At 37.3% G+C, this 26,150-nt stretch overlaps 3 protein-coding genes, 1 long non-coding RNA gene and 1 pseudogene across 4 annotated transcripts; 1 reads left to right on the forward strand and 4 right to left on the reverse strand.

Annotated features, from left to right (window-relative positions):
* Nucleotides 1-1,025: 1,025 nt before the first annotated feature.
* LOC104905094 (UDP-glycosyltransferase 76B1) lies at nt 1,026-3,765 on the reverse strand (the record flags this gene model as incomplete). Its single annotated transcript, XM_010693539.4, has 2 exons — nt 1,026-1,989; nt 3,231-3,765. Coding segments are annotated over 2 exons (1,416 nt in total), but the record flags the coding sequence as incomplete, so codon positions are not given.
* Nucleotides 3,766-4,336: 571 nt separating this feature from the next.
* LOC104905112 (uncharacterized) lies at nt 4,337-13,878 on the forward strand. The gene is made up of 2 exons (XR_007271661.2): nt 4,337-4,446; nt 13,216-13,878. It is a non-coding gene; the product is annotated as an uncharacterized LOC104905112 (long non-coding RNA).
* On the reverse strand, nt 5,021-7,019 carry LOC104905102 (UDP-glycosyltransferase 76B1). The gene is made up of 2 exons (XM_010693550.4): nt 6,408-7,019; nt 5,021-5,977 (listed from the first exon to the last, which is right to left on the reverse strand). Exons 1-2 carry the CDS (start codon nt 6,916-6,918, stop codon nt 5,118-5,120), a joined length of 1,371 nt encoding a protein of 456 aa, XP_010691852.2. The 5' UTR covers nt 6,919-7,019; the 3' UTR covers nt 5,021-5,117.
* LOC104905087 (uncharacterized) lies at nt 8,844-21,333 on the reverse strand (annotated as a pseudogene).
* LOC109133531 (UDP-glycosyltransferase 76B1) lies at nt 11,252-13,789 on the reverse strand. Its single transcript, XM_010693532.3, has 2 exons — nt 13,297-13,789; nt 11,252-12,608 (listed from the first exon to the last, which is right to left on the reverse strand). Exons 1-2 carry the CDS (start codon nt 13,787-13,789, stop codon nt 11,713-11,715), a joined length of 1,389 nt encoding a protein of 462 aa, XP_010691834.2. The 3' UTR covers nt 11,252-11,712.
* Nucleotides 21,334-26,150: the final 4,817 nt, after the last annotated feature.

Below are 26,150 nucleotides of genomic sequence, written 5' to 3' on the forward strand. Positions count from 1 at the left end.
TGTGCAATTGGATCTCTGAATACTATATTGGAATATTCTACCCTCATAATTATAATTAAGCCTCAATCTTATTTTTTGATAAAATGTTGTTGAGGCTTATAATGCTATCATCCAATAATATCGGTATTACACTATTACCTATAGTACCATCTCAATTTTGTTTGCATACACCCAACGATATCACTTTTCCAGCAACCAACAACATTTTGATCGAAAAATAAGATTGATGCTTAATTATAATTATTGATGCTTAATTATAATTATGAGGGTAGAATATTCCAATATATATTAAATGGTAATTTCATCCTGAATATATATTCCAATAATATATTAGATGGCAATTTTATCCTGAATAATTATTCCAGTAATATGTTAAATGACAATTCTATATTGAAAATGTCATCAATTTTATTCCAATATATTTTTTGATCAGAATTGCGAGACTGGGTCTTTTGATGACATTTTCATTTTTCATTGGCAAACAGATAGAGGTTGATTTCATGGTAAGAGATAGTAAAAAAAACGAACTTTAACTTATGACTTATTTACTAGTCAGTAATCTCTTATCTGAAATAAAAATAATATGCTACGATCTGGTGTAACTTCCTGTGAGAAGATATGTTAAATTCATTAATAGCTGTTAGATCTGATAAACTTCCCAAATTACCTTCAAGTAAAGCAATGGAAACTAGCTCGATCTGTGACAATCAGAAAAAGATGGTGTTATTCAATACAAGAGATCTTTCTGCCAATGTTTTGGAGAGATTGTTGCGAAGACTACTGGGTTTGTGCCTCTTTGAAAGTGGTATATTATTTCAGTTGCTTTAACTATGTACGTTGGTTCTTTATTGCATTTCATCAGTAAATACAATATGTTAGGATTTAGGAATGAGCAGTGAAAAATTATAGTATCTCTACCCTCCTTATAAGTGCTTCTAAAATCAATAGGTGATGAAATTATAATTAGCTAGAAAAGTCGACATAATCTTGTATAGCACAAATTAATATTTGTCTAGATATTATAATTGGCTTGAATGCTGCTCGTTTGAGTATTTCATCATGCAAGCTTTATTGAGTATATTCTGCTTTAGCAGTTTATCTGAGAAAACTAAGTTGCCTTCAATGACACAAAAGATAGTAGGTAGCTAGTGAGATTTTCCAAAGTTTTGTAAGAGCAGCCACCTTCCTCAAAAGCAAGATTTGCCTTTTCCTTGAGAGCTTTAATCTTGATTCTCATTGCTTCACCTTCTTCCACTATCAATTTTCTGATTGCCCTCTCAATTCCCCCCCTTTCTATCCCTTTCTCCAATTGTAATCCAATTTTCCAATTCTCACTTATGTGCCTCGTGTTTATTGTCTGGTCGGCAAACAAAGGTAGGCAAAGCATTGGCACCCCTTCACTGATGCTCTCCATGATTGAATTCCAACCACAATGTGTCCAGAAACCTCCAATGGCAGGGTGGGCTAAGACCTCTTGTTGAGGTGCCCAGTTGACAATATGTCCTCTCTGGCTTACCATGTCTATATAACCCTCTGGTAGTGGGACTGCTTCATTTGACTCTGACCCTTCAATCAACCCATCACGAATCACCCATAGAAAAGGTAGCTTGCTGTTGGCTAGTCCGTAGGCTATCTCTAAAAAATCAGCTCTGCTCACTTCTGCAATACTCCCAAAACTGACATAAAGTACAGATTTGGGTGCCTGTGTATTTAGCCATGAAATGGATGTATGGTCTTGCTTCCATATGCTCACCTGAGAATTTGTTGTGCCTTTGTGTATTGGGCCGAGTGGAAAGATGGGGGTGGAAAGGACTTGGTGAATTCTCATTATATAGGAACCTTCAAGCTCGTCGAATGTGTTACAGATGATTCCTTGAGAAGTCTCCATCTCTTTCACTATATTTACCAGTAGGTTATGTCCTGCTTCTGGAGGTAAATCTTTGACTTTGAGAGGTGGAAGCTCTGGTACTGGCTCGTCAAATTTAGTTTCTGAAATTTGTACGTTTGAGAGAGGAAGTTAAGGAAGTGACAGGAAATGCCATAAAGGAGAGGTAGGTAAAATTCACTAGCATTGTGTATTTTGTGCATTTTGGAATCTGACAAGTAAGTCACAAAGGTATAGTGATGTTGCTAAATTGTTACAAAATAGTAATAATGCCAGCCCATGCTTTGCCTTGCTAGTGCATTCAGGAAACTTTTAGCGTCTTTTTTTTACCGAGAAAATCGGAAATAAGGATATAGGTGCCACGATCCAGCGCTGATTGTCATCAAAGTAGTTGAAAATTGTTAATTTGCATCATTGTCAAATAGTTGCAAGTCCAAGCTTTGCACTGATTTATGCCATTAGAAGTGTTTTCACGTTTTCTATATGAGGATCTACTTTGGATCATTATTTAATCTACGGGAAACATGCATCATATTGACTTAATACAGCTATGTGGTGCTACGGCTTGGAAGTACTATTGCTATATGATTATGGAAATGGAATCTGAATAAGAAACTGAATTTTAGTCTAAATGGAAGTCGTGGAACTAGTTGTTCCAAAACAATAGGTCACATTCAACCTTGGTGGTCAAAGCTCACTAGTTATTATGAATTCTTCAAGTTTATATCTAGCAATGATGTAAATAACATTGAAATTATTTTGCAACTTTACTGTTTTAAAAGTTTGACTCTAATATAATGATTGCAATTACTGGTCCAATGTGGCCTATTACTCAGGCATGAAGGAAGCTGTCGGTATAAGATTGATGTAATCTTCTTTGAAGCCCTTAGTGTTAAACTATGATGTCTAAGTCACATATGAGGTAAGCCTCTTCCCATCTTTCCTTCTGAATTCTGATTTTAGACTTTTCTCTGCAGTATTCTGATTAGCAACAGATTGACAGTAGAAACATTTAGGCATCAAGATCCATTGAAGATCCTTGGAGAGGAAAATCTTACATCCTAGCCATATATCTAATTTAGACTGTATCAAAATGATAGACCACGTTCTAAATTGGTAAGTTTAATATTGAACTCTCTCATATTATCCTTGATGATATCTCATTTTATTACAAATACTTTCTTGGAATGGCTTTATTGGTACCCTAGGGATTCAGAAGGTTAAATACTGAAGAATTTGTGATAATATTAAATCAAATATCGCCTGTTAGTTTGAGATGGAGGGAGTAAAATATTCATTCTTATGAGACCAGACTTGAAAGAAACAAAGATGCTGAGGTTAATACCTTGGAGAGGGTAGTAGCCCTTTGCTCGTAGAGATGGTAGGGAATGATAAACATAAAAGGTAGACATGCTAGCGCACCTCAGCATGATCCTGGGGAGGCTGAAGCTACTGGCAACAGACCTAGTGAAAGACCACATAGGATCTGCAATAAGGCAAGCTACAGGCTCCTGTTGTGTGGCACCCTTGCTCAAAATTTGGGACAAGCAATTCCTAAATGGGTTTAAGCAGTTTGTATTCAGGGTGTCTAGAACTGTACTTGAATTATTTGGTGCAAATGTGACATCGTCGGGCAAGCCATCATCCAGGAAGTGGAAGGTAAAGTGCGGGAAATGGGTAGGATCAGGAGATTTGTAGTTTGTTTGGATGATGGTGATTGAGAAGCCTTTTGTGTGGAGAAGTTCCGCTAGATGGAACATTGGTGTAACATGGCCTTGCAGTGGTAAAGGGAATAGGATTAATCTCGCCCCCATCTCACTCTGCTGCTTAACTTCCTCGGTTCCTCCTCCGGAACTTTTGTTAATATTTAGGAAAGAGAATTAGGAACACCTGAAATACTCACCGCTTTTGTAGAATAATTGACTGGGAATGGGTGTTGTCCTTGTCTTTATAATGTTATGTTCTCCTTAACTTATATTAGCTCAGCTTATTATATTTATTATCGAATTTAACTTATTTTTGCCGAGCTTATTTTATGGAAGTTCTTCTGATCTTTTGACCTCTTTTTTACTTCAATTTTTGTTATACTCTTAAGACTTATTCTTAGTAGGCCAAGTAGGGTTAAAGGAAACTAATCTGAAACCTTGGTAGCATCGTCATTTCTGTCACTTTATAGTGGAATAGTATCTTAAGTAAAGATATCTATGTGTATGTGTTAGTAGTATACTGCTTTGGAGTTTTGCGCATTGATATTACCTAGGAAACAACCAAATGAAGACCATGTCTGTGTTAAAGCCACTTGTATTGCTTAATTCCATATAACATGTGATGTGTGACACAAGTGCTTGCGTTGGTTTTTTTTTCTCAGTTACCAAGACACTGCATCTGATTACCCTTCCCTGCCATACTGCATGAGAGACCCGGAGTTCTATTTTGCTATCTTTGCACGAATTTCGACATAGGAAAGGTACGACAACTAAAATTCAGCGAATTCCAATAATATTATAGAGATCAAGAGCCTAACAATGTGGAGTATTTGGTTATCAATCATAAAGGAAAGGGTAAGTGAACGTTCTCTCGAAATCTTTATTGGAAGGATTGGTTTCTTTAAAAGGGGAAAATGGATTTTTAAGTCCTTTTGTTTTAATTATTTGGATATCCAAATAAATTAAAACGGACCTTATGTTGTCCATGCTCTTTGCTTAAGTTTAAGCATATGAAAAAGTTTGGACGCTAGAAAATCAAGCTTCTAATAATCTATGTAATTATTTGATAAATTTGCATTAATTAACTAAACTTTTGTTTCAATGCAAATATTTAATTAATGTACCTCTATTTAGAGTTCCAAGGGTATCATTAATAATACATCTTATTAATTTAGGAAGGAATTTTAGAGGAAACTTACTTAGTGGCCTCTGTTTTAGTATAGAGTATATGATTCCCCTCATTGAAGCACATTGTAAGAGATCATATTATACTAAGATGTCCTGGTCCTGAATGAAGTTGGCTTTTTGGCTGATCTCAGGATTTCTATGTGGCTTTACTTTCGTTCATCAATTATTTGTTTTTCCTCTTTACCGGGAACAAGACTTGCAAAAATCAGAAGGCAGACACGTTTGGATATGGAGCCAACTCTAAGACTTGAACAAGCACATATGATTGCACTTTTTTTTTTTCCTCAAAGTTTAATTGGCTTGATGCCAATATTCAAATGATACAATGGATAAATGGATCAAAATGATAGTAGGTAGCTGATAAGCTTTTTTAAAGATTTGTATGAAGAACCACCTTCCTTGAGACCGAGATCAGCTTTCTCCTTCAAATCTGTTACTCTGCTCCTCATCTGTGCACCTTCTTCTTCCAGCATCAGTTTTCTTATTGCCCTTGCTATTTCTTCCCGTTTTATCCCCTTTTCCAACTTCAATCCTACTCTCCAATTATCGCTCACATGCCTCGCGTTCATAAATTGGTCACTAAAGAGTGGTTGGCAAAGCATTGGCACTCCTTCACAAATGCTCTCCAAAGTCGAGTTCCATCCATTGTGAGTCCAGAATCCGCCAACAGCTGGGTGGGATAAAACCTCGAATTGAAGGGCCCATTTGACAATATATCCTCTTTCAGCCACTATTTCAAGGTATCCTTCTGGCAATGGATCATTGGCTTCTGAGCCTTGGATCAACCCAGGGCGTACCACCCACAGGAAAGGCACCATGCTTTGAAGCAGTCCCCAGGCCAGCTCAAGAAATTCAGTTTTGCTCATCGAGGCAACAGTCCCAAAACTCACATATAGTACGGACTTGGGTGCTTGTGTAGTTAGCCAGGCAATGGAAGTTTGGTCTTGCGGGCTTATGCTGATCGCAGAAGCTGGACATTGTTTGTGCAAAGGGCCTATAGGGAAGATGGGCACGGGAAAGGTTTGTTGAACTTTGGCTATTGAAGAATCTTCAATCTCTTCAAAGGTATTGCATATGACTCCTTGGGAAGTCTTGGTCTCTCGGACTAGAGTCTCCAGTAGGTCGTGATATGTCTCTGAAGGAAGGTCCTCGAGTTTTAGTGGAGGAAATTCTGGTAGTGGTTCTTCTAACTTGGTACCTGAAACGTGTGAGCAGAGAGAGAGAGCGAGAGAGAGAGAATGAGACAGAGGTGAAGGAATTGACAAAAAATTATTACTTCATGGTGAACAGATCAATCTTTCTATAAACAGTTATAATACATACAATTTCGTAATAGGTTGTTTAACGAGCTAAAAAGTAGCATGACTTGCATTGAATTGCACTTTTACTCAACTTCCGAGAAAATTATTTGTTCGTCTTGAAAATTCATGTTGATTGGGAAAACCATTATTTCAGAGGCTTAAGATTTATCAGTATTGATACTAAAAACATTGATAGAACACGTAGTTCCTGGACCCTAGTTCCCGACAACACTGATAGTAGAAATCTAGGCATCAGGCAAAAATGCTATTGAGTATGCCTTTCTCTTTCCTATGAAGAAGATACCTTTGGGGGAGGTTTGAAGTTACCTTGGGGAGGGAAATAACCCTTTTCTCTCAAGGAGGACAAGGAACAATAAACCAGTAGAGCCGACACGCTGCCAGTCCTCAGTACTATCCTCGGAAGGTTAAAGCTTGTGGCGACTGAACCAACAAATATGCATAGAGGATCTGCAATCAAGGCAGCAATAGGCTCCTGAATCTGGTCTATTGTAGCAGCCTCGCTTAAGATTTGAGACAAGCAATCCCGGAATGGTTCTGAGCAGGTTTTATTTATGTCAGTTATGACTGTGACAGAATCAGGTGGAGGGGAGTTCTTGGAATATGACTCTAGCAAGCTGTTGTTTAAGAGGTGGAAGGTGAAGTGTGGATAATGGGTAGGATTTACAGGATTATAAGGAATTTGGATGATGGTGATGGAGAAGCCTTTATGATAAAGGATAGTTGCTAGATTAAGCATTGGGTTTAGATGGCCTTGAAATGGTGCAGGAAATAGCAGTAATCTGCGGCTTATCTTGCTTTGCTGCTTCACCACCTCCATTGGAGCTTTTGGCTGATTCCTCAATCTTCAATCTCGTGCTTCTACATATGAAACGTTTCTTGTGCTGTGTGCCACATTTTATGTGGAGTTGGGTGATTTGCCGATATGTTTGGCACTGATTGGATGAGTTAGATTTCATTTACTATGCTCTTTCTTTTCATAAAGTGATATATTGGGAAGTAATATAAAGTCATATGAGTTAGATAATGAGTTAGAAAACAACAATGTAGCAAGTAAGAAAAAGTTACACCAAGAAAGATTGAAAGACATCTCCTAAAAACTAGTGAGAACAACAATGTAGTAAGTAAAAAAAAAAAGCAAAGAGAGTAAGATCCTACTACCTTCGTTTCAAATTAATGTACAAAACTTTCCTTTTTGGTATGTTTTTTTAATTTACCCACCGTTGTTTTTTCTATTTTTGGTAACATGTCACATCTATGTTTTCCTCTTTTTCCACCTATTTCATCCACTTTTTAATATTTTAGCTCATTTTTTAGTTTTTCTTTCTCACTTTTTAGTTTCTCTCTCCACCTTTTTAGCTTAACTCTCATACTTTTTCCCTTTCTCCTTAGTTTTCTCCAAAAATGAAGTGTGTAGATTAATTTGAAACGAAAGTAGTATAAGATAATATTTTTCTTATTGTATGTCAATGTGAAGTCACTTTTGTACCAAAAAGGCCAATGCGGCAAACAACAAGGAACAAGAGAGTATTACATTAAAGTTCATAAAATTTGGCTTTTTTCATTAGTATATAAGAAAAAAAAAACAATATGATGTGAAATCTTGTTAGATTTGCCTCAATATGTATTTTCATATTACCAATTTTTTGTAACTTTAGTAATTTGTAAATAAAAAATATTGATGTTTAAAGGTTTGTCTTTGAGATCGTGAGAAAGCACAAGTAGCCAAGTATGAAGAGACAAAAATAAGATAGTGGGAGAACAAATTATGAAGAGGGCATCTATTATAACCTTTTAGGGGGCCACCATTATCTTTGGATCTGCCACCGAATTCAGTACCAGCTTTTGGCAACATAGTTACTTTTTCGCTTTCTATAGTGGAATTGGAAGTTTGGAAGTTGGAACACATATAGTAGCATGCTTTACTCACTTGATTTATGTGATGCTAATATTTTACTCCCTCCGTTCCATATTATAAGTCATGATTTTTTTTTACACGGGAATTAAGGTATAGTGGAATCTTGTTTTACTTCGAATAAAAAGATTCATTTTTATTGGAAAATACTTACATTGTTTTTTTCTTTTTAAAACTTAACATTAATGTTGCATGGTTTAATGTGTAGAGGAGCTCAAATGCTCAATGGGTAAAAGATTCCATTGTCATTGATTATGGTGCATTGGAAGCTGAAATTATGAGGATATTTTGGGGATTAAATTATTTTAATGAGGGTATTTTGGACATAATCATTGATTGAAAATAGAAATAGGACTTATATTTTGGGATACTTTATAAGGAAACAGGACTTATATTATGGAACGGAAGGAGTGTTATCCGTTTTAAGGTTGTTTTTGAGAGTTGTAGTACATTAGTACTCATATTATGATGCACAAGTGTTGTTTATTATGACATGTGACTTATTATGCTTTCTTGCTTCCAATTAGTTACAACAATGGAGAGGCACAGATTTTACGGAGTTTCTTAGATCATTTTTCAAGCCAATGATTCCATTGCCCTATATTGTGTTTGTGTAATAGCAATTAAATCTTCTCCATTTCTTTTATCTGTTTCCTATCTTAAGATGGCTGCACCTAAGCTAGAGAAAAAATACATTCCCAAACATCCTATGTTCCCCTTTCATGCATTCCCAACCATTGATCTAAGAAACGAATCTAGGAAATAGATCCTAACTCTATAAATTAAAGGACCTGTTGTAAAGATGGGGATGGGAAAGGCTTTGTGAACTCTAGCGATCGGCAAATATATCTTCTCATTGATGAGGATAAAGAGTTAAGAAATCAGAAAGCAAGCATTGTTTGTCAAAGGTTTGGAGCCATCTCTAGGCCTTGGACAAGCAATTTTTATATCTCTACTAAGATTGAGTTTGGTTGATGCCAATTCAAATAATACAATGGATAAATGGATCAAAATGATAGTAGGTAGCTGATAAGCCTCTCTAAAGATTTGTATGAAGAATCGCCTTCCTTGAGACTAAGAGTAGCTTTCTCCTTTAAAGCTGTTATTCTGCTCTTCATCTGTACCCCTTCTTCTGCCAGCTTCAGTTTTCTTATTGCCCTTGCTATGTCACCCCTTCCGCTTTTTATTCCCTTTTCCAACTTCAATCCTATCCACCAACCATCAGTCACATGCCTCGCGTTTATATGTTGGTAAGCACAAAGTGGTTGGCAAAGCATTGGCACTCCTTCATAAATGCTCTCCAAAGTCGAGTGCCAGCCGTTGTGTGAGGAAATAGGACTATTTATTATTAGAGTTCATTGTGAAATAGGATTTGTTTCCTAATTAGATTTGGTGAAGGACTCTGTCCTTAGGTTGTAAAAATATGTTTTCTGATTAATGAGAAGGGGAGAACAAATTAACCAAAGCTTAACACGTTGTGAGTCCAAAACCCGCCAACAGCTGAGTAGGATAAAACCTCTAACTGAGGCGCCCATTCAACAGTATATCCTCTTTCACCCACCAATACAAGGTAACCTTTTGGCAATGGGTCATTTCTGAGCCTTGGATCAACCCAGGACAGATCACCCATAAGAAAAGCACCATGCTTTCAAGAAGTCCCAGGCTAGCTCGAGAAATTCAGCTTTGCTCAGTGTAGCAAGACTCCCAAAACTCACATACAGTACAGAATTGGCATTTGGGTATTGAGCCAGGCAATGGAACTTTGGTCTTCTGTGCATGTACTGACAACAGAAGCTGGTGAGTGTTTGTGCAAGGGGCCTATAGGAAAGATAGGGATTGAAAGGATCTGTTGAACTCTAGCTGCTGAAGAATCTTCCAGTTCGTCAAAGGTATTGCATATGAGTCCTTGGGAAGTCTTGTTTCCTTCGATTACATTTTCCAGTAGGGCATGCCGAGACTCTGGAGGAAGGTCCTTGAATTTCAGTTGAGGGAACTCTGGCAGTGGTTCTTCAAATTTATCATCTGAAATGTGTGACAGAAAGAGAAAGAGAGTTATCAGATAAATTATGACTTGAAGCTGATCAATAAACAGCTAGATTACATACTAATTCTTGGTAGGTCGTTTATGATTAAACCAGATGAACTAAAATAGTAAAATGTACGAGGATTGGCATTTACTTGTATTTTTACTTCTTACTCGCCTTCTTCATAGATAATATTTTTGCATGTATTGATTATTCTTATTGAAATGAGAAAGCCAATTTCATTTTCAGGACCTTGGTTTCTACCAGTACAAAAGATACCAGACCGACATATGAGATTTTAACTTATCTGAACTTATCTGAGTACTTATTTGAATATATCTGACTTTATTAGACCTTATTAGACCTTATTCAAACTTATCTAGAACTTATTAGACCCTCTATAAAAAAAGGAACTTGTTAGACTTTATTTTGTGAGAGTGTCGGTCCTTATTTTTGCTTCTTTTTGCTGAACTGAACTTATTTGTCATTATAAGACTTTATCTGAACTTGTTATTTCTGATAGGGACTGAACATAAGGTGAACAAAACAAGTCCATAGTGATACTAAAACATTTACAGAATACATAGTTTCTGGTTATCAACAAACTGAAAATAGAAATTTAGGCATCAGGCTCAGGCCTCATTTCCCTTAAGCCTGTCTTTCCTCTTATCATGATAACGGAATCCCATCCCTAAACATGTAATTTTCTTCACGAATTTCTTTTCAACTTGATACCACATTTAAAGTGGTAATGGATGGTGACTTAAATTTATGAAGAAAAGAAAATGTTTAGAGATGAATCCATAATCTTGCCGTGGGAATTGACATTAGTTTTTTTCTTCTTACAAAATTATTCCAAAATTAATTTACCATTACGATCATTTACTTAGCCTGCCAAACGAGCCATAGAAGTATCGTGTAATGAACCCATTGGAAATATGGGGATAAGAAAGACTTGGTGAAGTGTGGCTTTTATCAGACTGAAAGTAGATATTACTTAATTAGGCAACAGTTTGGGTGAAAGGTTAAGTATCAATAATGTTGAATTAAGCTATTTGGACTCTCAGTTGTTTGGAGAAATAAGTATTACGTTGTTGAAATGTAAGTCAGACCATAAAAAGGCGACATAAAAGAGTAAGACTCAGCTCGGTTGGACGGAAAGTATTTTTAATGGAGACATGAAAATGGATGGAAGGAAAAGAGAAACAAGGAGGTAGGAAATAGGGAGGAAATGTGGCATTCCTTCCTTTTTAAAAGGAAAATGTTTTCGATCATTGAGAGAGGCACTCTCTACCCTTGGGAAAGTAGTACAATTTTGCAACATTAAGGAAAATGGGAAAAGAACTCTCTCTAAGTTGAAACGCTTCACCAACATCCTTATTGCTGAGAACACAAACTGCTGCCTAGTGGTACCCAAGAAAAATACAATTCAGTTGTTACAACTTTCAACAGCCTTAAATCTCATTTTTCCATTTGTGGCTACGTCCCATCATATCATATCCCCTTCTGTGGAGGCGGTATAACCGTTCTATCGAGAGCTCCCTAATTTATCACTAGTGATATGCATATAGCTGCTACTTTGGTGACATTTTTGGACATTTTGAGAATAGTAAGATCTCTTGGGGGGGTTTGCTGAAAGTAGGGAGTCTTGTGATAGATTGAGTTTACTTGAGTTTCATCTCCTGGGTTTTTCAGCACAAAGAAATGATAAAATGTGGTCAGTTAGCTGATCCATTGCTTTGAATGAAGACCCTCCTTCCATGAGACAGCTATGTGCTTTCTCCTTCAAAGCAGCTATCCTTTCTCTCATCTCTTCACCTTCTTCTTCCACCATCAGTCTTCGGATTGCACACTCTATTTCCTGTCTCTCTAACTCTTTCTCTAATCGCAACCCGACCCTCAACACATCACTTACATGTAGAGTATTCATCTTCTGATCCCCAAAAAATGGAAGGCAAATCATGGGTACCCCTTCACAAATGCTCTCAATAGTTGAATTCCAACCACAATGACTCCAAAATCCTCCTACACTTGGATGGGCCAAAACCTCTCTCTGTGGTGCCCATGTTACAATATAGCCTCTCCCACTTATGGTTTGAAGAAAATCTTCGGGATATATATCATCATTTACAATTGCGCCATCAACCAACTTGGATCGAACCACCCACAAAAAGGGTTGTTTGCTTTTGGCAAGCCCCCAAGCTATCTCAGCAAACTGTTCTTTGTTAATAGCTGCAATAGTCCCAAAGCTTACATATAATACAGAATTTGGTGCTTGTGTGTTTAGCCAGTTGATCATGGAGCTGTGATCTTCATTAAGCTTTCTGTCTGTACAAGTTGAAGAGTACTTGTGCAGTGGGCCTATTGGATAGATAGGAATACATGGAAGACTTCTGCTGAATTGGTCTAAAAACGACCCTTCAAGTTCCTTGAATGTATTAGAGATGAATCCCAGGTGATAACTCTTGGCTTCTTTAATCACAGCAGCAAGTGCAACATGAGATGCTTCTGATGGAAGGTCTTTCACTTTCAGGGGAGGAATCTCCAATACTGGTGCTTCTGGATCATTCTCTGAAAGATAAGACTATAAGAGGCAATTGAAGAACTGAAGCAAATCAGATGTATGATTAGACATGCTCACTAAACACTATTCAAAAACCGATTAGAGAGGCTTGTTTTTGTGAGTGTTTGTTCATCTGTGTGTGTGATTAATGTCATCGTAATCCTTGGAGATGCTTGTAAAAACTACCAAGCCTTAGATAGATCCTTTTCTTTTGTTTCTCAATATTTTTCTATGTATAAGCCAATATAACTGGTCTACAATGAAGGAAAGGACTAGTAGCATGCTTAATCTTCATCCAAATTCAGCCCGGCTCGTGTGTGACACATCACACATACAAATGATGTTGTGACGTTATGAGTAACCATACATACATAATTGGTAGCCCAATAACCCCCTCATTATAGTAACCCCGTATATAACATTTCAGTATACTCATCTATGCTTGTTGGTCACCTTCGTCGCACCATCAATTATCGATGTAGCATGTCACATACAAGTACTTGTACTTTAAATTCTATCTCCTCTATGATGTTTGAGTTTCATTAAAACTGAGAAAAGCCAATGATTATGAAATCTCTCAGCTGTTGTTGACAATTGTCTTTTCTTTGTATACAGGATGGGTTTCTTCTTGACAAACTTTTTAAGTTGGTGGTACACAAATTACAGTGCCGTAGAAACTAGGAGTAAAATACATACCTTGGAGGGGGAAATAGCCTTTTTGCCGTAAAAGTGGCAGAGCATCATAGACAACAAAGGCCAATAAGCCACCAGTTCTTAGTGCAAGTCTTGGGAGGTTAAATTCATCAGCAACTCTCCCTGCAAAATCCCACAGTGGGTCTGATATCAAGCAAGATATGGGCTCTTTTTCGTTGGAGTCATCCTCCGAAACTTTGAACAACGAATCTCGAAAAGGCCCCGAAAAACTCGTATTCAGTAAAGCTATGGTCTCCCAAGGATCCAATAAGGAAGCAAATGCTTCAGAACTCAATGGTGCTTCTTCAATATAGTGGAAGGTGAAGTTTGGGAATGTCCTTGAATTTGAAGAGTTGAGAGTAGTCTGGATAATGATAATGGAAAATCCCTTAGAATAAAGGGCGTTTCCTAGATTGAGCATCGGAGTAGTGTGGCCTATATATGGATGAGGAAACAATACCACTCTGCAACACAGCTTGTTCTCTTGCTTCTCCATATCAGTTTTTTGGTTTACTGCTAAAATATTGCAGATTATGTGTATTTTATTGACAAGTTTATAAAGTGCAGCAGCATATTTTGGACTTCTCTTTGTTAGTCTTGGTTCATAGTATGATATGGTTGGATATGGTTGCGTACAACATTTGGAAGCTCGCCCAATAATAGTCTACTAAGATAAGTATTTGTTGAACTTTTTCCTTTGTCGTTTTAGGCCCACATATTGTGAGACAACCTCTCTAAACTCAGAGGCAAGGGAATCCCAATTTATGATGTAATTTAAGTCATTAGTTTGATATTACGAAAACGTGCATTAATTAAAACTCGAAATACAACTTAGAAACATTTTAATTGATGATAAAGAAATTGATCCATGAAGAAATCACCAATATATAGATTATAGCCACAAGTCCACAACTTTAGGGTAATGTTGGAAGTTAAGGTGGAAGCTTTATCTCTATCATTGTCCTTTCATTTGATTCTTGATTTTTCTCCATCGTGTTCTGGTTGTTGCCATCTTGGCCTTTTACTTGTTTAAGATTGTATTAGACTACTAAGTGGTTGGTATATTCATTTTGGGCTTCCTATATGGTAATATTGCATTTTAAGTTGGACGATAACAATTTCCACACTTTTGACCAATAGGAATATTATTTTATGTCCTTAGCATATAATAAACTATGTGATTTATATTTATATGAGTTTAATTTATGAAAAGACACATTTTTTTCCAGATGGAGTCTAATAAAACTATGTATTATGTACATATAGCACTTGAACATTGTAATAAAGAAAGAAAAAAAATATTTTCCTAATAACTTAGGCAACTATAACATGATGTTGGTGAAACATATTAGAATTAACTTTTGATTTTAATTTTCATTTATCAAGGAAGGTGAAAGCAAAGATATGATAGACTTTGGCCCGTTTGCCCTTATTAGTTTAACTACTGTAAGTCACTCGAAACAAAACAAAAAGTGAAGGGCAGAACATTTTTTTGCAACAAAATTACAAGTTCAAACAAGATAATTGCAATTAATATCCAAGAAAATGTAACCTGTAAAGCTCTTTAAAAAATGCCAATCAAACTCATTCACAACAAGAGAAATAATTCAAAATGACAAAATATGAGTAACTAAACTCTCCAAGTATTGGTAAGATGATCCACCTTTTGCTATGCAAAGACTAGCCTTCTCTTTCAAAGCTACCACATTTCTTGACATCTCTTTGCCTTCTTCCTCCACCATCAAGCTTCTGATTCCTTTCTCTATATCTTCTCGTTCTAACCCTTTTTCGAATCGCAATCCCACCCTCCAAACATCAGTCACATATCTCGCATTATTCATCTGATCACCAAAGAACGGTAGGCAAATCATAGGCACCCCTTGGCAAATACTTTCTAATATCGAGTTCCATCCACAATGAGTCCAAAACCCGCCAATAGCAGAATGGGCCAACACCTCTTCTTGAGGGGCCCATTCTACTATTCTACTTCGACTTTTGACCATTTCTAGAATCCCATCTGGCAACGGGGTCTGCTCATCTAGACCCCGAACCAATCCAGGCCTAATGACCCATAAAAAGGGCTGCTTGCTATGAGCCAGCCCCCATGCTATCTCATGAAACTCAGTTACATTAATAGCAGCTATGCTTCCAAAGCTTACATAAAGCACAGATTTTGGTGGTTGAGCATTTAGCCATGGGATGCAACTCCGATCCTCCTCTAACAAACTACTGAAAGTGGCTTTAACCTGTTTCTGAAATGGCCCAACTGCAAAAACTGGAATGTTGTAGCTTTCACGTACCAATGTCAATGAAGAACCTTCAAGTTCCTCAAACGAGTTAAAGACTAGTCCACTCGCCGCCTTGATTGTTTCCATCATCTTATGAGCTACATCATTGTTAAGCTCAGGAAAGCGAGTGTGAATTCTAGGAATGTCTTTTATTCTCAGAGGTGGAAGCTCTGGCACTGGTTCTTCTAGCTCAGTGCCTGAAAGAACAAGTAAAACATAAACAAACTTGTCAATCAGACTCAATCTGAAAGAATGCAGGTACTGTATAAGTGTATTTCTATTTTTTCGTGTACATGGTTTGAAAATGTACAACATTTTCAGGCTTCATTAGCACGTACTGTAATTAGTTAGGATTTCGAAAATGGAAACGTTACAGAAACAGGATGATCTCAGGTAATAAGAGGTTTCTGTGCTTCCTGTGCTTCATGCATTACCAGTATAATATAGAGACATGCTACTTGTAAAATTTATTTGCCCTTTTATAGGTTTACAAGGAGGATTACAGTCTACAGAACGGGGCATGTGAATTGCTGGAAATGTTACCTTATCTAATTCGCCTTTTGAATTCGCCAATTCGCCCAAAATGGGCCAAAAATGAACTAAAACCGACCATAATTCGCTTTTCTCAATTCGCAATTTGCGGGACATTTAGCGAATCAGGTAACACTATGCTGGATCAACTAATTGCAGAGGTAGTTGGCAAGTAACAATCTGTAAAGGCAAGACGCCAAAAACACAGGCTTTCTGTTCTAAAATTTCAATAAGTCAATTAGGTAGGGGACCAAACTAGATAGTAACAAGTAATTTGAGGAACCAATGATGATTATCAAGTTTGGGACCATTGTTACTTCCCTTTTTTTATATACTAAAAGTATTAATGGACCGGTCAGAATAGACCCTTACACTTGAAATTACATAACTTGATTTTGAGCCTCATCGAAATTCGATCACAGTTGGATATGACTCAGCTCAGCTCGCTTTGACTCAAACCGAACCAAAACTGAATTGAATAACTCATCATTGGAATATGACCCGAAACTGATTTTTATTCATATGAGCCACGGAAACCGTACAAAAAAGGGAAGGGGGGACGAACCTGTGACCTATCAATCTTAATTACTAAGCTAAGACATCCTTGGTACAAAATGATCAATTTATATACATATAAATGCCCACTAGCTTACCTTGGTTTCTCCTCCATTGACACTCCCTTAAAGCTTGAGAGCGTATATAAGAATTATCACAATGTCCTCAAAACTCCAGTCAGTCAACTTATTTTGTTTTCCATTTTTTTTATTTTATATTATTTTGAGGGGACTTTTATGTCTTTATTGTCAGCACTCAGCAGTCTCCTTCATTTTATCTAAATGGATTATTTGGTACCCAGGTTCATGCATCTCAAATAAATCTTTCCAAAGAAAGCTTCTAGAATTCATAAGTTTGAAGAGGACAACGTTAGGTAGAAGAAATGACAATTGACCATTAAAGATAATGCTAACAAAGTAACAACAAGAAAGATGTTGTAAGAAAACAATTTTTTTCTGGGTGTAGGCTTAAGCCACAAGGCAGTATGTAATATACACAAAATTCGATCTCCGGTCACGAGTACCACCCTAACATGACTTTCATTTGAAGAAGATAAGATAAGATAAGATAAGATAAGACAAGATGACAGCGAAACATAACAAAGTTTTTAGAGTCAAACCTTGAGCAGAGAGGTAACCCTTTTCTGTAAAAATCGGCAAGTATGTGAAAGCCATAAAAGAAGATGGATTATTTGTCCGCAATACAATCCTTGGAAGTTGGAAACTATCAGCAACAGCTTGTGTGAAAAACCAGATAACATCTGTTATTAAGCAAGCAACAGGTTCCACACCATTTTCTGACAATAACTGTGATAAGGTAGCTCTGAATGGCACCACACAGTTGGTGTTGAGATTATGCAGAAGAAGTGTAAGATCTTCAGTAGAAGATTCACTTTCTGACAAGTTATCAGAGATAGAGTGGAATGTAAAATGGGGATAATTAGCAGGATTAGGAGAGTTAAAGTTGGTATGAATGATGGAAATGGAGAAACCTTTCGAGTATAGGATGCTTGCGAGCTGAAGCATGGGAGTTTGATGGCCTTGTAATGGCAGAGGGAAAAACACCAACCTTCTTTGACCATCCATCTTCTGTTGCATTACAGGTAGCTTGGATGATTCTTAGTTGAGAAATGCCAAACAAAGCAACAGCCCATCTTATATTAAAAGCTCACTTCAGGCATCAGTTTCCGTGGACCACAACAGCTTCCTGTTTCTGAAAGTGGACCAGAACTTTATTAAATGTTGAAAGCAGTGATTATAACATTTCTGGGAATATCTAGAATTTCTGCAAAGGAAATTGATGGTACACTGTCATCTGCTGCTTCATTGCCTTGATGGTCAGAGCTCAGAAACTGGTAAACTCAGGAACAGGTAAAGGAGTTAGTCCTTACTCGTTACCTTCGTGACACGGAAACTGTTGGGGTTATAAAAACGAAAATGTTTCAGAAGCGGAGAGAAGCTCAGGTTCTAACCATTTTTCGAGCTTCATTAGCACCAAAACGGTTGGAATTTGGAGAACAGAGAAGTCTCTGGTTGGTGTGCTACATAGCTCATTACCAGGGGAGGCACATAATTAATAACCATGCATAGCAGAAAACAGGGTACACAGAAAACTACATTTGACCAGTTTGAAAGGTCAGTTACACTAATAAATGTCAAGTGTTCCTCTTATTCAGTTCTACAATCTATGAGCCGGACATGGTCCAAAAAGGATATTTAAACTAAATGAAGTTTTCAAAATGATAATATATGAGAAACTAAACTTTTTAAGGACTTATGAGAGGATCCACCTGCTGCAACACAAAGACTTGCCTTCTCTTTCAAACCTGACAACCTTTGTCTCATTTCCTCGCCTTCTTTTTCCACCATTAGCTTTCTGATTCCCTTCTCCACATCTTCTCTTTTAAGCGTGTTTTCAAAGCGCAAACCAACCTTCCACACATCAGTTACGTGTCGAGCATTAACCATCTGATCACCAAAGCAAGGTAGGCAAAGCATGGGCACACCTTCACAAATGCTCTCCAAGGTTGAGTTCCATCCACTGTGAGTAAAAAATCCTCCAACAGCTGGATGGGCCAAAACCTCATCTTGTGGAGCCCATGTAACAATTCGGCCTCGCTTTGCAATAGTCTCCAAGAACCCATTTGGAAGTGGAGCAGGCCCATCTAAGCCACGGACCAACCCAGGCCGAATGGCCCATAAGAAGGGCAGTTTGCTATTCGTTAAGCCCCGGGCAATCTCAAGAAACATTGCCTCATCAACTGCAGCTATGCTTCCAAAGCTTATATATAGCACTGACTTGGGTGCATGAGCATCTAGCCAGCAAATGCAATCTTGTTCTCGCGCCAACAGGCTACTTGATAAAGCTGGAGCCTGTTTATGAAACGGGCCAACTGCAAAAAGAGGGATGAAAAAGTCTTGCTGAAGCCTGGCTAGTGCAGGACCTTCTAGTTCTTCAAAGGAGTTAAATATGAGTCCTCTTGAGGCCTTTGCATTTTCTATCATGTTACAAACTAATCCAGAAGTTGCTTCTAGATCACGAGTGCCAAGTATAGGAATGTCTTTCATTTTCAAAGGTGGAAGCTCTGGTACTAGCACCTCCAACTGACAACCTTGGTGATCATAAGAAGAAGAAATAAATCATATCATTTCTAGATTAAGAAACACAAGAAAATAACTCAAATCATGTCTAGGTTTCTGAGAACCATACGTTCAGATAAAGTGACGATAAATGGAAATTGGAGTTCTATAATTAGGCAGGAGATTCACAGTGGCAAATGGAGCTCAAACTGGTTTAATATTCTTAAAAGGCTTTAATAAAGATCTCTAAACTTGACATTCCATACAACTTTGATTAGCCTTAGCACACATAATTACAAAAGGAAAAAGGTAAGTCAGGCACCATATTGGACTCCATGTCAATTTCTGAACAAATCTTTTAAGCTTCATCCACATTTTGTACACTATTTTCATGACTTGAAGCCCAATTTCTCTGCTTTCGTTGTCAATTTGACAAATCTGTGGAGTTTGGACTGCTAGAGACAAAGAAAATCCTCAACTGAAGTACTAGGTTTCCTACTCTAATACTACTAATATACTTAATAGTATGGCAATACGGCTAGGCAGAACAGGAGATATGCTGTGTATTATATTAGTTTTAAGGAAGTTAATGAGATCCTGTGTAATCAGGACATGGAACGCTATACATTCATTTGAAAGAAAAAGTTAACGCGTCAATGTAATATGCTAAATCGGAAGCCACCAGTCTCCTAACTATCCCTTCTATGTATTAGAGTTATGGTAAGCATATTATATTAGAGTCCTAGACTAATAAGGAAGATACTCGTTTCCTTATTAGTCTAGGACTCTAATATAATATGCTTACCATAACTCTAATACTATGCACATCAAGTTTTAACAAATGACTGCATTGGAATTACAGACGGGAGTCTTAATGAGCTTTAGTTATTAGATTAATGCATTGGATATTAGATTTAGATTAATTTACGCAAAAATTATAATTTTTGCATTCAATAGTATGATTTCATAAGTATATGTGCACCTTTTATTAGTTCTAAACGAGTATTGCTCCGGTTTATCTAGTACAATGTCTGTAATAATAATGTAATGCGGTAATGCCACCAGCTGAGCTTACAACCAATGCAGCCTCCAAAAAAAAAGTCAAAAGAAAAAAAAAACTAACTAAATCAAAACCTTGCTCCGTGCCTCCGTCCCATAGTTTTTGCTCTTCTTTGATGAACAACATTAAAAATTTCAAAACAGGTCATGGGTTACCAATGCAAGATCATGATATTGATGCACATAACAAATCCATTAGCTCCAAAAGTCAGTTTTATAGTAGCTAGAGACAGGAAAATTTATTGATCACTTATTATTCAGTTGTTTCCAGATACAACTTTTCAAATAACAAAACCTGGGACTGAACTAATTATTCAGTTGTTAATTAAAGATGGTGGCATTCAGATAGATTCATTACTACCTAGTCTATAGAAAATGACACAACAGAAGCTAAATACAACATTAGCAAATGTTTAATAAATACCTTCAGCCGAGAGGTAGCCCTTTTCTCGAAAAAGCGACAAATATGTGAATGCAACAAAGGAGGATGGATTACTGGTCCTTAACACGAGCCTTGGGAGCTTGAGGCTGTCTGCAACAGCTTGTGTGAAGTGCCACATAGCATCAGTGATTAGGCAAGCAACAGGCTCTTTAGCAGCATTCTCAGACAGTATCTGAGCCAAGAGATCCCTGAAAGGCACCACACAGTTCACATTAAGCGTGTTCAAAAGTCCTATAACATCAGAAACAGAAGCTTCACAACCCAACAAGCTCTCAGCAATAGGATAAAAAGTGAAATGCGGATGATTAGCAGGATTAGGAGAGTTGAAATGGGTGTGGATAACAGAAATAGAGAAGCCTTCAGAGTATAGGATGTTTGCTAGTTGAAGCATAGGAGTTTGATGGCCTTGCAATGGTAAAGGAAAAAGCACCAATCTCAGACCCATATTCTTATGCATTTCAGCTGCCTCTGGTTTTCTGGTGGAAATTTAAAATGACAAGATGTTTTAGACTTAGGTTCTTGTTGTTGATTCCTTCTGATCCTAGATTAGTGTTACATGGAGACAACGATGCAAAAACTAAACTTTAAAATCTTACACTATCATTATTTGTTTGTTTGTTTGTTTGTTTGCGTGTGTGTATAGAGAGCCACAAAGGTCACTGATGTAGACGGAATTATCCCAGGTCTCGAGCTCCATCCCCAAAAGATATTACCAACTAAGTTAGCGAGCATCCACATTAAAAGCTTATTGTACTTGTAGTAGCATGCCTGGTCCTTATTTCACATTGTTATACCTATTGATCTGTTACTGTTAGTTTCCATAAGATCGAGTTGGCAGGTAGTTAAGAGGATATAAAACACTCAACTTGGGATAACACCTGCCTAACATACTGATAGTCTGATATCAATCAGTGACTGGGAATTTTTTGCCAAATGACCCAAGTTAAAAAGATTTCATGAGCATTTGTATGGTTTGAGATACGCTAACTAGTAACTATCATCATCGCAACATGTGATGTACATTCATATACCTTTTGTGAATGTCAACTAGCTTAGTCGTAAAGTCTTGGAGAGGTAGTATTTGAATCCTGGGTCAATCTACATCATTGAACTTTGTGCTCTCTACACACCGAAAAATGAATATGCTTACATCCATACACTTCTTTTTTTCATGTTAGAGATCTGAAATCCACAGTTGAGCTTCATGGCCAAACTCTGTTGATGTCAACTCATTATTCTTATTTTTTTTAATTTTCTAGTGGCATAATTTTTCTTTCTTAAATCATATTTAAAGCCAAAACATTAGAGTTAGCAATTAGCATCAGTAACCCACTAGCTCTACATGAGAAATAAGGCTTTTTTTTATTGTGTAAATAAGCGACTAAGAGCAACTCCAATTGTTGGGGTGAAAGACTTGCTAGCAATTAAAAAAAATATGGAACAACTAGCTTAACCATTGGAGTAGGTTGCTGAATTTTTTTTGCTTAGCAACTTGGCTGAAGTTAGCTAATTTGCCCAAGCAAAAGATGTGGGGCCATGTTGATATTGTGGAGAATGAATATTGTGTCAAAAATAAAATAGAAAAGATAAATGACAAGTGGGACCTACTCAAGCTAAATGGAGTTTGGCTAAACCATTTGAGGTGTTTTGGCTTAAAGTATAGTTTAGCTAGATAAATCTAGGTGGCACTTTAAGCCAAACTCTATTTTACTACCATTGAAGTTGCTCTAAATAAAGTGATGTAAACGAGATTCGATTCCAGCTCTCGGGTATCACACTGCACGACTTTATCAACTAAGCGAGATGACATCCACGTAAATATTAAGAAGGAAAAGAAGAATTAAGTAGAATTAAATAAGCAATTCTTATGTATGCTGAGGTGTAATGTTTTACTGCTGAGAATATCTTCTATCCCTATGAATATTCTCTGTATTACTTCAGTCTGTTAGCATGAGAATGAGTGCTCATTATGAGCTGCAGTCTTTTGTCTTGTAGTAATCAAGGTAATCAGGTAGTTTGTTTTTTCCTAGACTATATATATTGTACTGTTCTCCTAGCCGTTGTACAAGGGTAAATGAGCAATACAATACTCCTCTCATCAAGTCTTTTCTCTCCCTATATTTTATCATCTTTCTTTGCAGTCAGATACATTTGGTGATTAATCTGGGATCAATGAAGTTATTATGGTATCAGAGCTGACCAAGTGTTGATCTCTCTGTAGGATCATTGTTTCAAAAATCCTGAATTGCTTGATAAAATCCCTAGTCTTCTTCTTCTTCTTCTTATTCTGATTTCTGAAACTTTTCTTCTTCTGTTCTCTCTTTTTCTCTCTAAAAGATGTCAAGATTCAACTTCTCAGACATCCAAAACCCTCTTTTTCTTCACCCTTCAGATGGGGCAACATCCATTGCAGTGGATAAGCTTCAAGGAGCCTCAGATTACAGATCCTGGAGGAGAACCATGGAAATCAACTTATCTTCAAAAAGAAAGTTGGGATTTGTCACTGGAGCTACTGCCAAAGATTCAAATGATGAGGTAAAATCTGAACTTTGGGAAATATGTAACAACATGGTAGTGGCATGGATTCACAATAATGTCTCTCCAGCTATAAAAAAATCTATCTTGTATGTAAACTCAGCTCAAGATATATGGAAACAACTTGAAGTCAGATTTGCTTTGACAAATGGCTCTAGGAAATACAAACTGAACAAAGATTTGTATGAAACTAAACAAAACTCAAGTACTATAAATGAATACTACACCACCCTCACTATGATTTGGGAAGAACTTGAGTGTATGAACTTGTTACCTGTGATAATCAACCCTACTGAGGAAGTAAAAAAGTTTGTTGATGCGATAAACAAACATAAGGAGGAATCTAGGTTGTTTCAGTTTTTAAATGGCTTAGACTCAAAATATGGAACTTTGAGGAGCCAGTTGCTACTGATGGATCCTCTACCTACAGTAGAGAGTGCCTGCTCAGTTTTACAGCAAGAAGAAACTCAAAGGGAAGTCCTAAAGACACCTAAGGCTGAAATGGAAATGTCTGCCATGTTCAGTAAAGTAGTGAATGAGAAAAATGCTGTTACTTGCAAGGTGTGTGGAAAAAAGGGACACATTCCTGAAAAATGTTGGTATACCACTGGACAATTTCCAAAGTGGCATCCCAAACATGGAAAACAAGGAGTGACGCAAAAGGAGTATGGAGGAAGTTCTGGACAAAGGTGGGGAACAAAGCAAGGAAACATCAGAATGGCTGCTAATACAACATCTCAGGGGGAGTCTGGGTTGTTGTTCACACAGCAACAACTTGAACAATTAACAAAGTTGTTGCCTGTGATTGCAAATCAGATGCAGGTGAAGGGATCTGACACAGATGAAGAGATTGACAATCACTTCTCTGGAATGATATCTTGTGGTGATTTGAATGTGACAGGAGGTGAGTGGATAATTGATTCAGGGGCATCTGACCATATGACCCCTGATGTGTGCAAACTGAGCAAGTTTATGAAGGTTCAAAGAGCTTTGAAGATTAATCTTCCTACTGGTGCTACTGCTGAGATTAGTCACATAGGAAGAACAAAGGTGGGACCAGGACTAGTACTTAAAAATGTGCTATGTATACCTGAGTTTCAACATAGCCTTATTTCTGTACAAAAATTAGTGAAAGATGAAAATTGTGAAGTTCAATTTCTTCCTGATCACTGTGTGATAAGAGATAGATGCACTCTTCAAGTGAAAGGAATTGGACAAGAAAGAAATGGCTTATACTACCTCACCAACTCAACTGTACCACCACAAAAAACCTGCCTAACCTCTCAAACCTCACCTAAAATCCAAAAAAAACCCTTTAGACTTTCCAAAAAACAAAATTGATCACTTTGCTCTCTGGCATAATAGATTGGGACATGCCTCTCTTTCAAAACTTCAACATATCAGTGCTGTGAAACCTTATATACAGAGTAATAACCCACTCTGTATAACCTGTCCAATGTCAAAATTCACCAAGCTGCCATTTCCTTTGAGTAAATCTCATGCTGATGAACCATTTGAACTGATTCATATGGATATCTGGGGACCATATAGGGTCCACACCAGAAATAAATATAGATTCTTCTTGACTATTGTGGATGATAACACTAGGTCCACATGGATATACTTGTTGCAATACAAGTCTCAATCCTTGAGTGTTTTGGAGAGCTTCCTGAACTATGCTAAGAATCACTTCAAGAAATCTATAAGATACTTGAGATCCGACAATGCATTGGAATTTGATGATGAACCATGTAGAGAGTTCTTCTCCAAGAATGGTATTATACATCAAACCTCTTGTGTGAAGAGACCTGAACAAAATGCAAGAGCTGAAAGGAAGCATAGACATGTTCTAGAAATGTCAAGAGCTTTGAGATTTCAAGCTGCATTACCTCTAATCTACTGGGGAGATTGTGTAATGACAGCTGCATACATTATCAACAGGCTGCCTGTCTTAGTTTTGAAGAACAAGACACCTTATGAAGCCTTGTATAAGAAGAATCCTGAATACAAGCACATGAAAGTAATGGGATGTCTTGCCTTTGCTTGTAACCCTGAGCATTCTACAGACAAATTTAATCCTAGAGGGGTGCCTTGTGTGTTTATGGGATATCCACCCACTCAAAAAGGATACAGATTACTCAATTTGATCACTATGCAAATGTTTGTGTCTAGAGATGCTTTGTTTCATGAAAATGTGTTTCCATTTCAGAAAAATGAACAAACTTACATGCAACCTGTCCCAAGTCCAAATCCTGGCACTACCAAACCTATTTATGATGATGAATGGTTAAGTGATGATGAACTTGAACCACCTATCACTCACACTTCTGATATACCAGACAGTCCTTCTCCACACACAAATACATCACCAAACACTCCTACCTCAAACACTGATCCTGTAACCCAAACACCTACACCACCACCAGTTCTTAGAAGAACCTCCAGAAACCTCAATAGACCTAGATGGATGCAAGATTATCAACTTCACATGCCTTCAGCCAACCTTGCAACTGTATCCAGCTTAACTGAAACTGTCATTCATCCTTCATTCTTCTGTTTTCTTTCCACCTTGAACACTTCAATTGAACCAGTCTACTTTAAACAAGCTGTCACCTCTCCTCATTGGGTAACAGCTATGAATATGGAGTTGGAAGCCTTGGAAAGAAATGATACTTGGGATGTGATCTCTCTTCCACCAGGAAAAAATTCTATTGGGTGTAAGTGGTTGTACAAAATCAAGTACAACTCAGATGGCAGTGTTGAAAGGTATAAAGCAAGGCTGGTGATTTTGGGTTGCAATCAAAAATATGGTGAAGAGTATGCTGAGACTTTTGCACCAGTTGCAAAGATGACAACTGTGAGAACTAT

The sequence above is a fragment of the Beta vulgaris genome, chromosome 2, assembly GCF_026745355.1.
Source record: "Beta vulgaris subsp. vulgaris cultivar EL10 chromosome 2, EL10.2, whole genome shotgun sequence".
Classification (NCBI taxonomy): Eukaryota; Viridiplantae; Streptophyta; class Magnoliopsida; order Caryophyllales; family Amaranthaceae; genus Beta; species Beta vulgaris.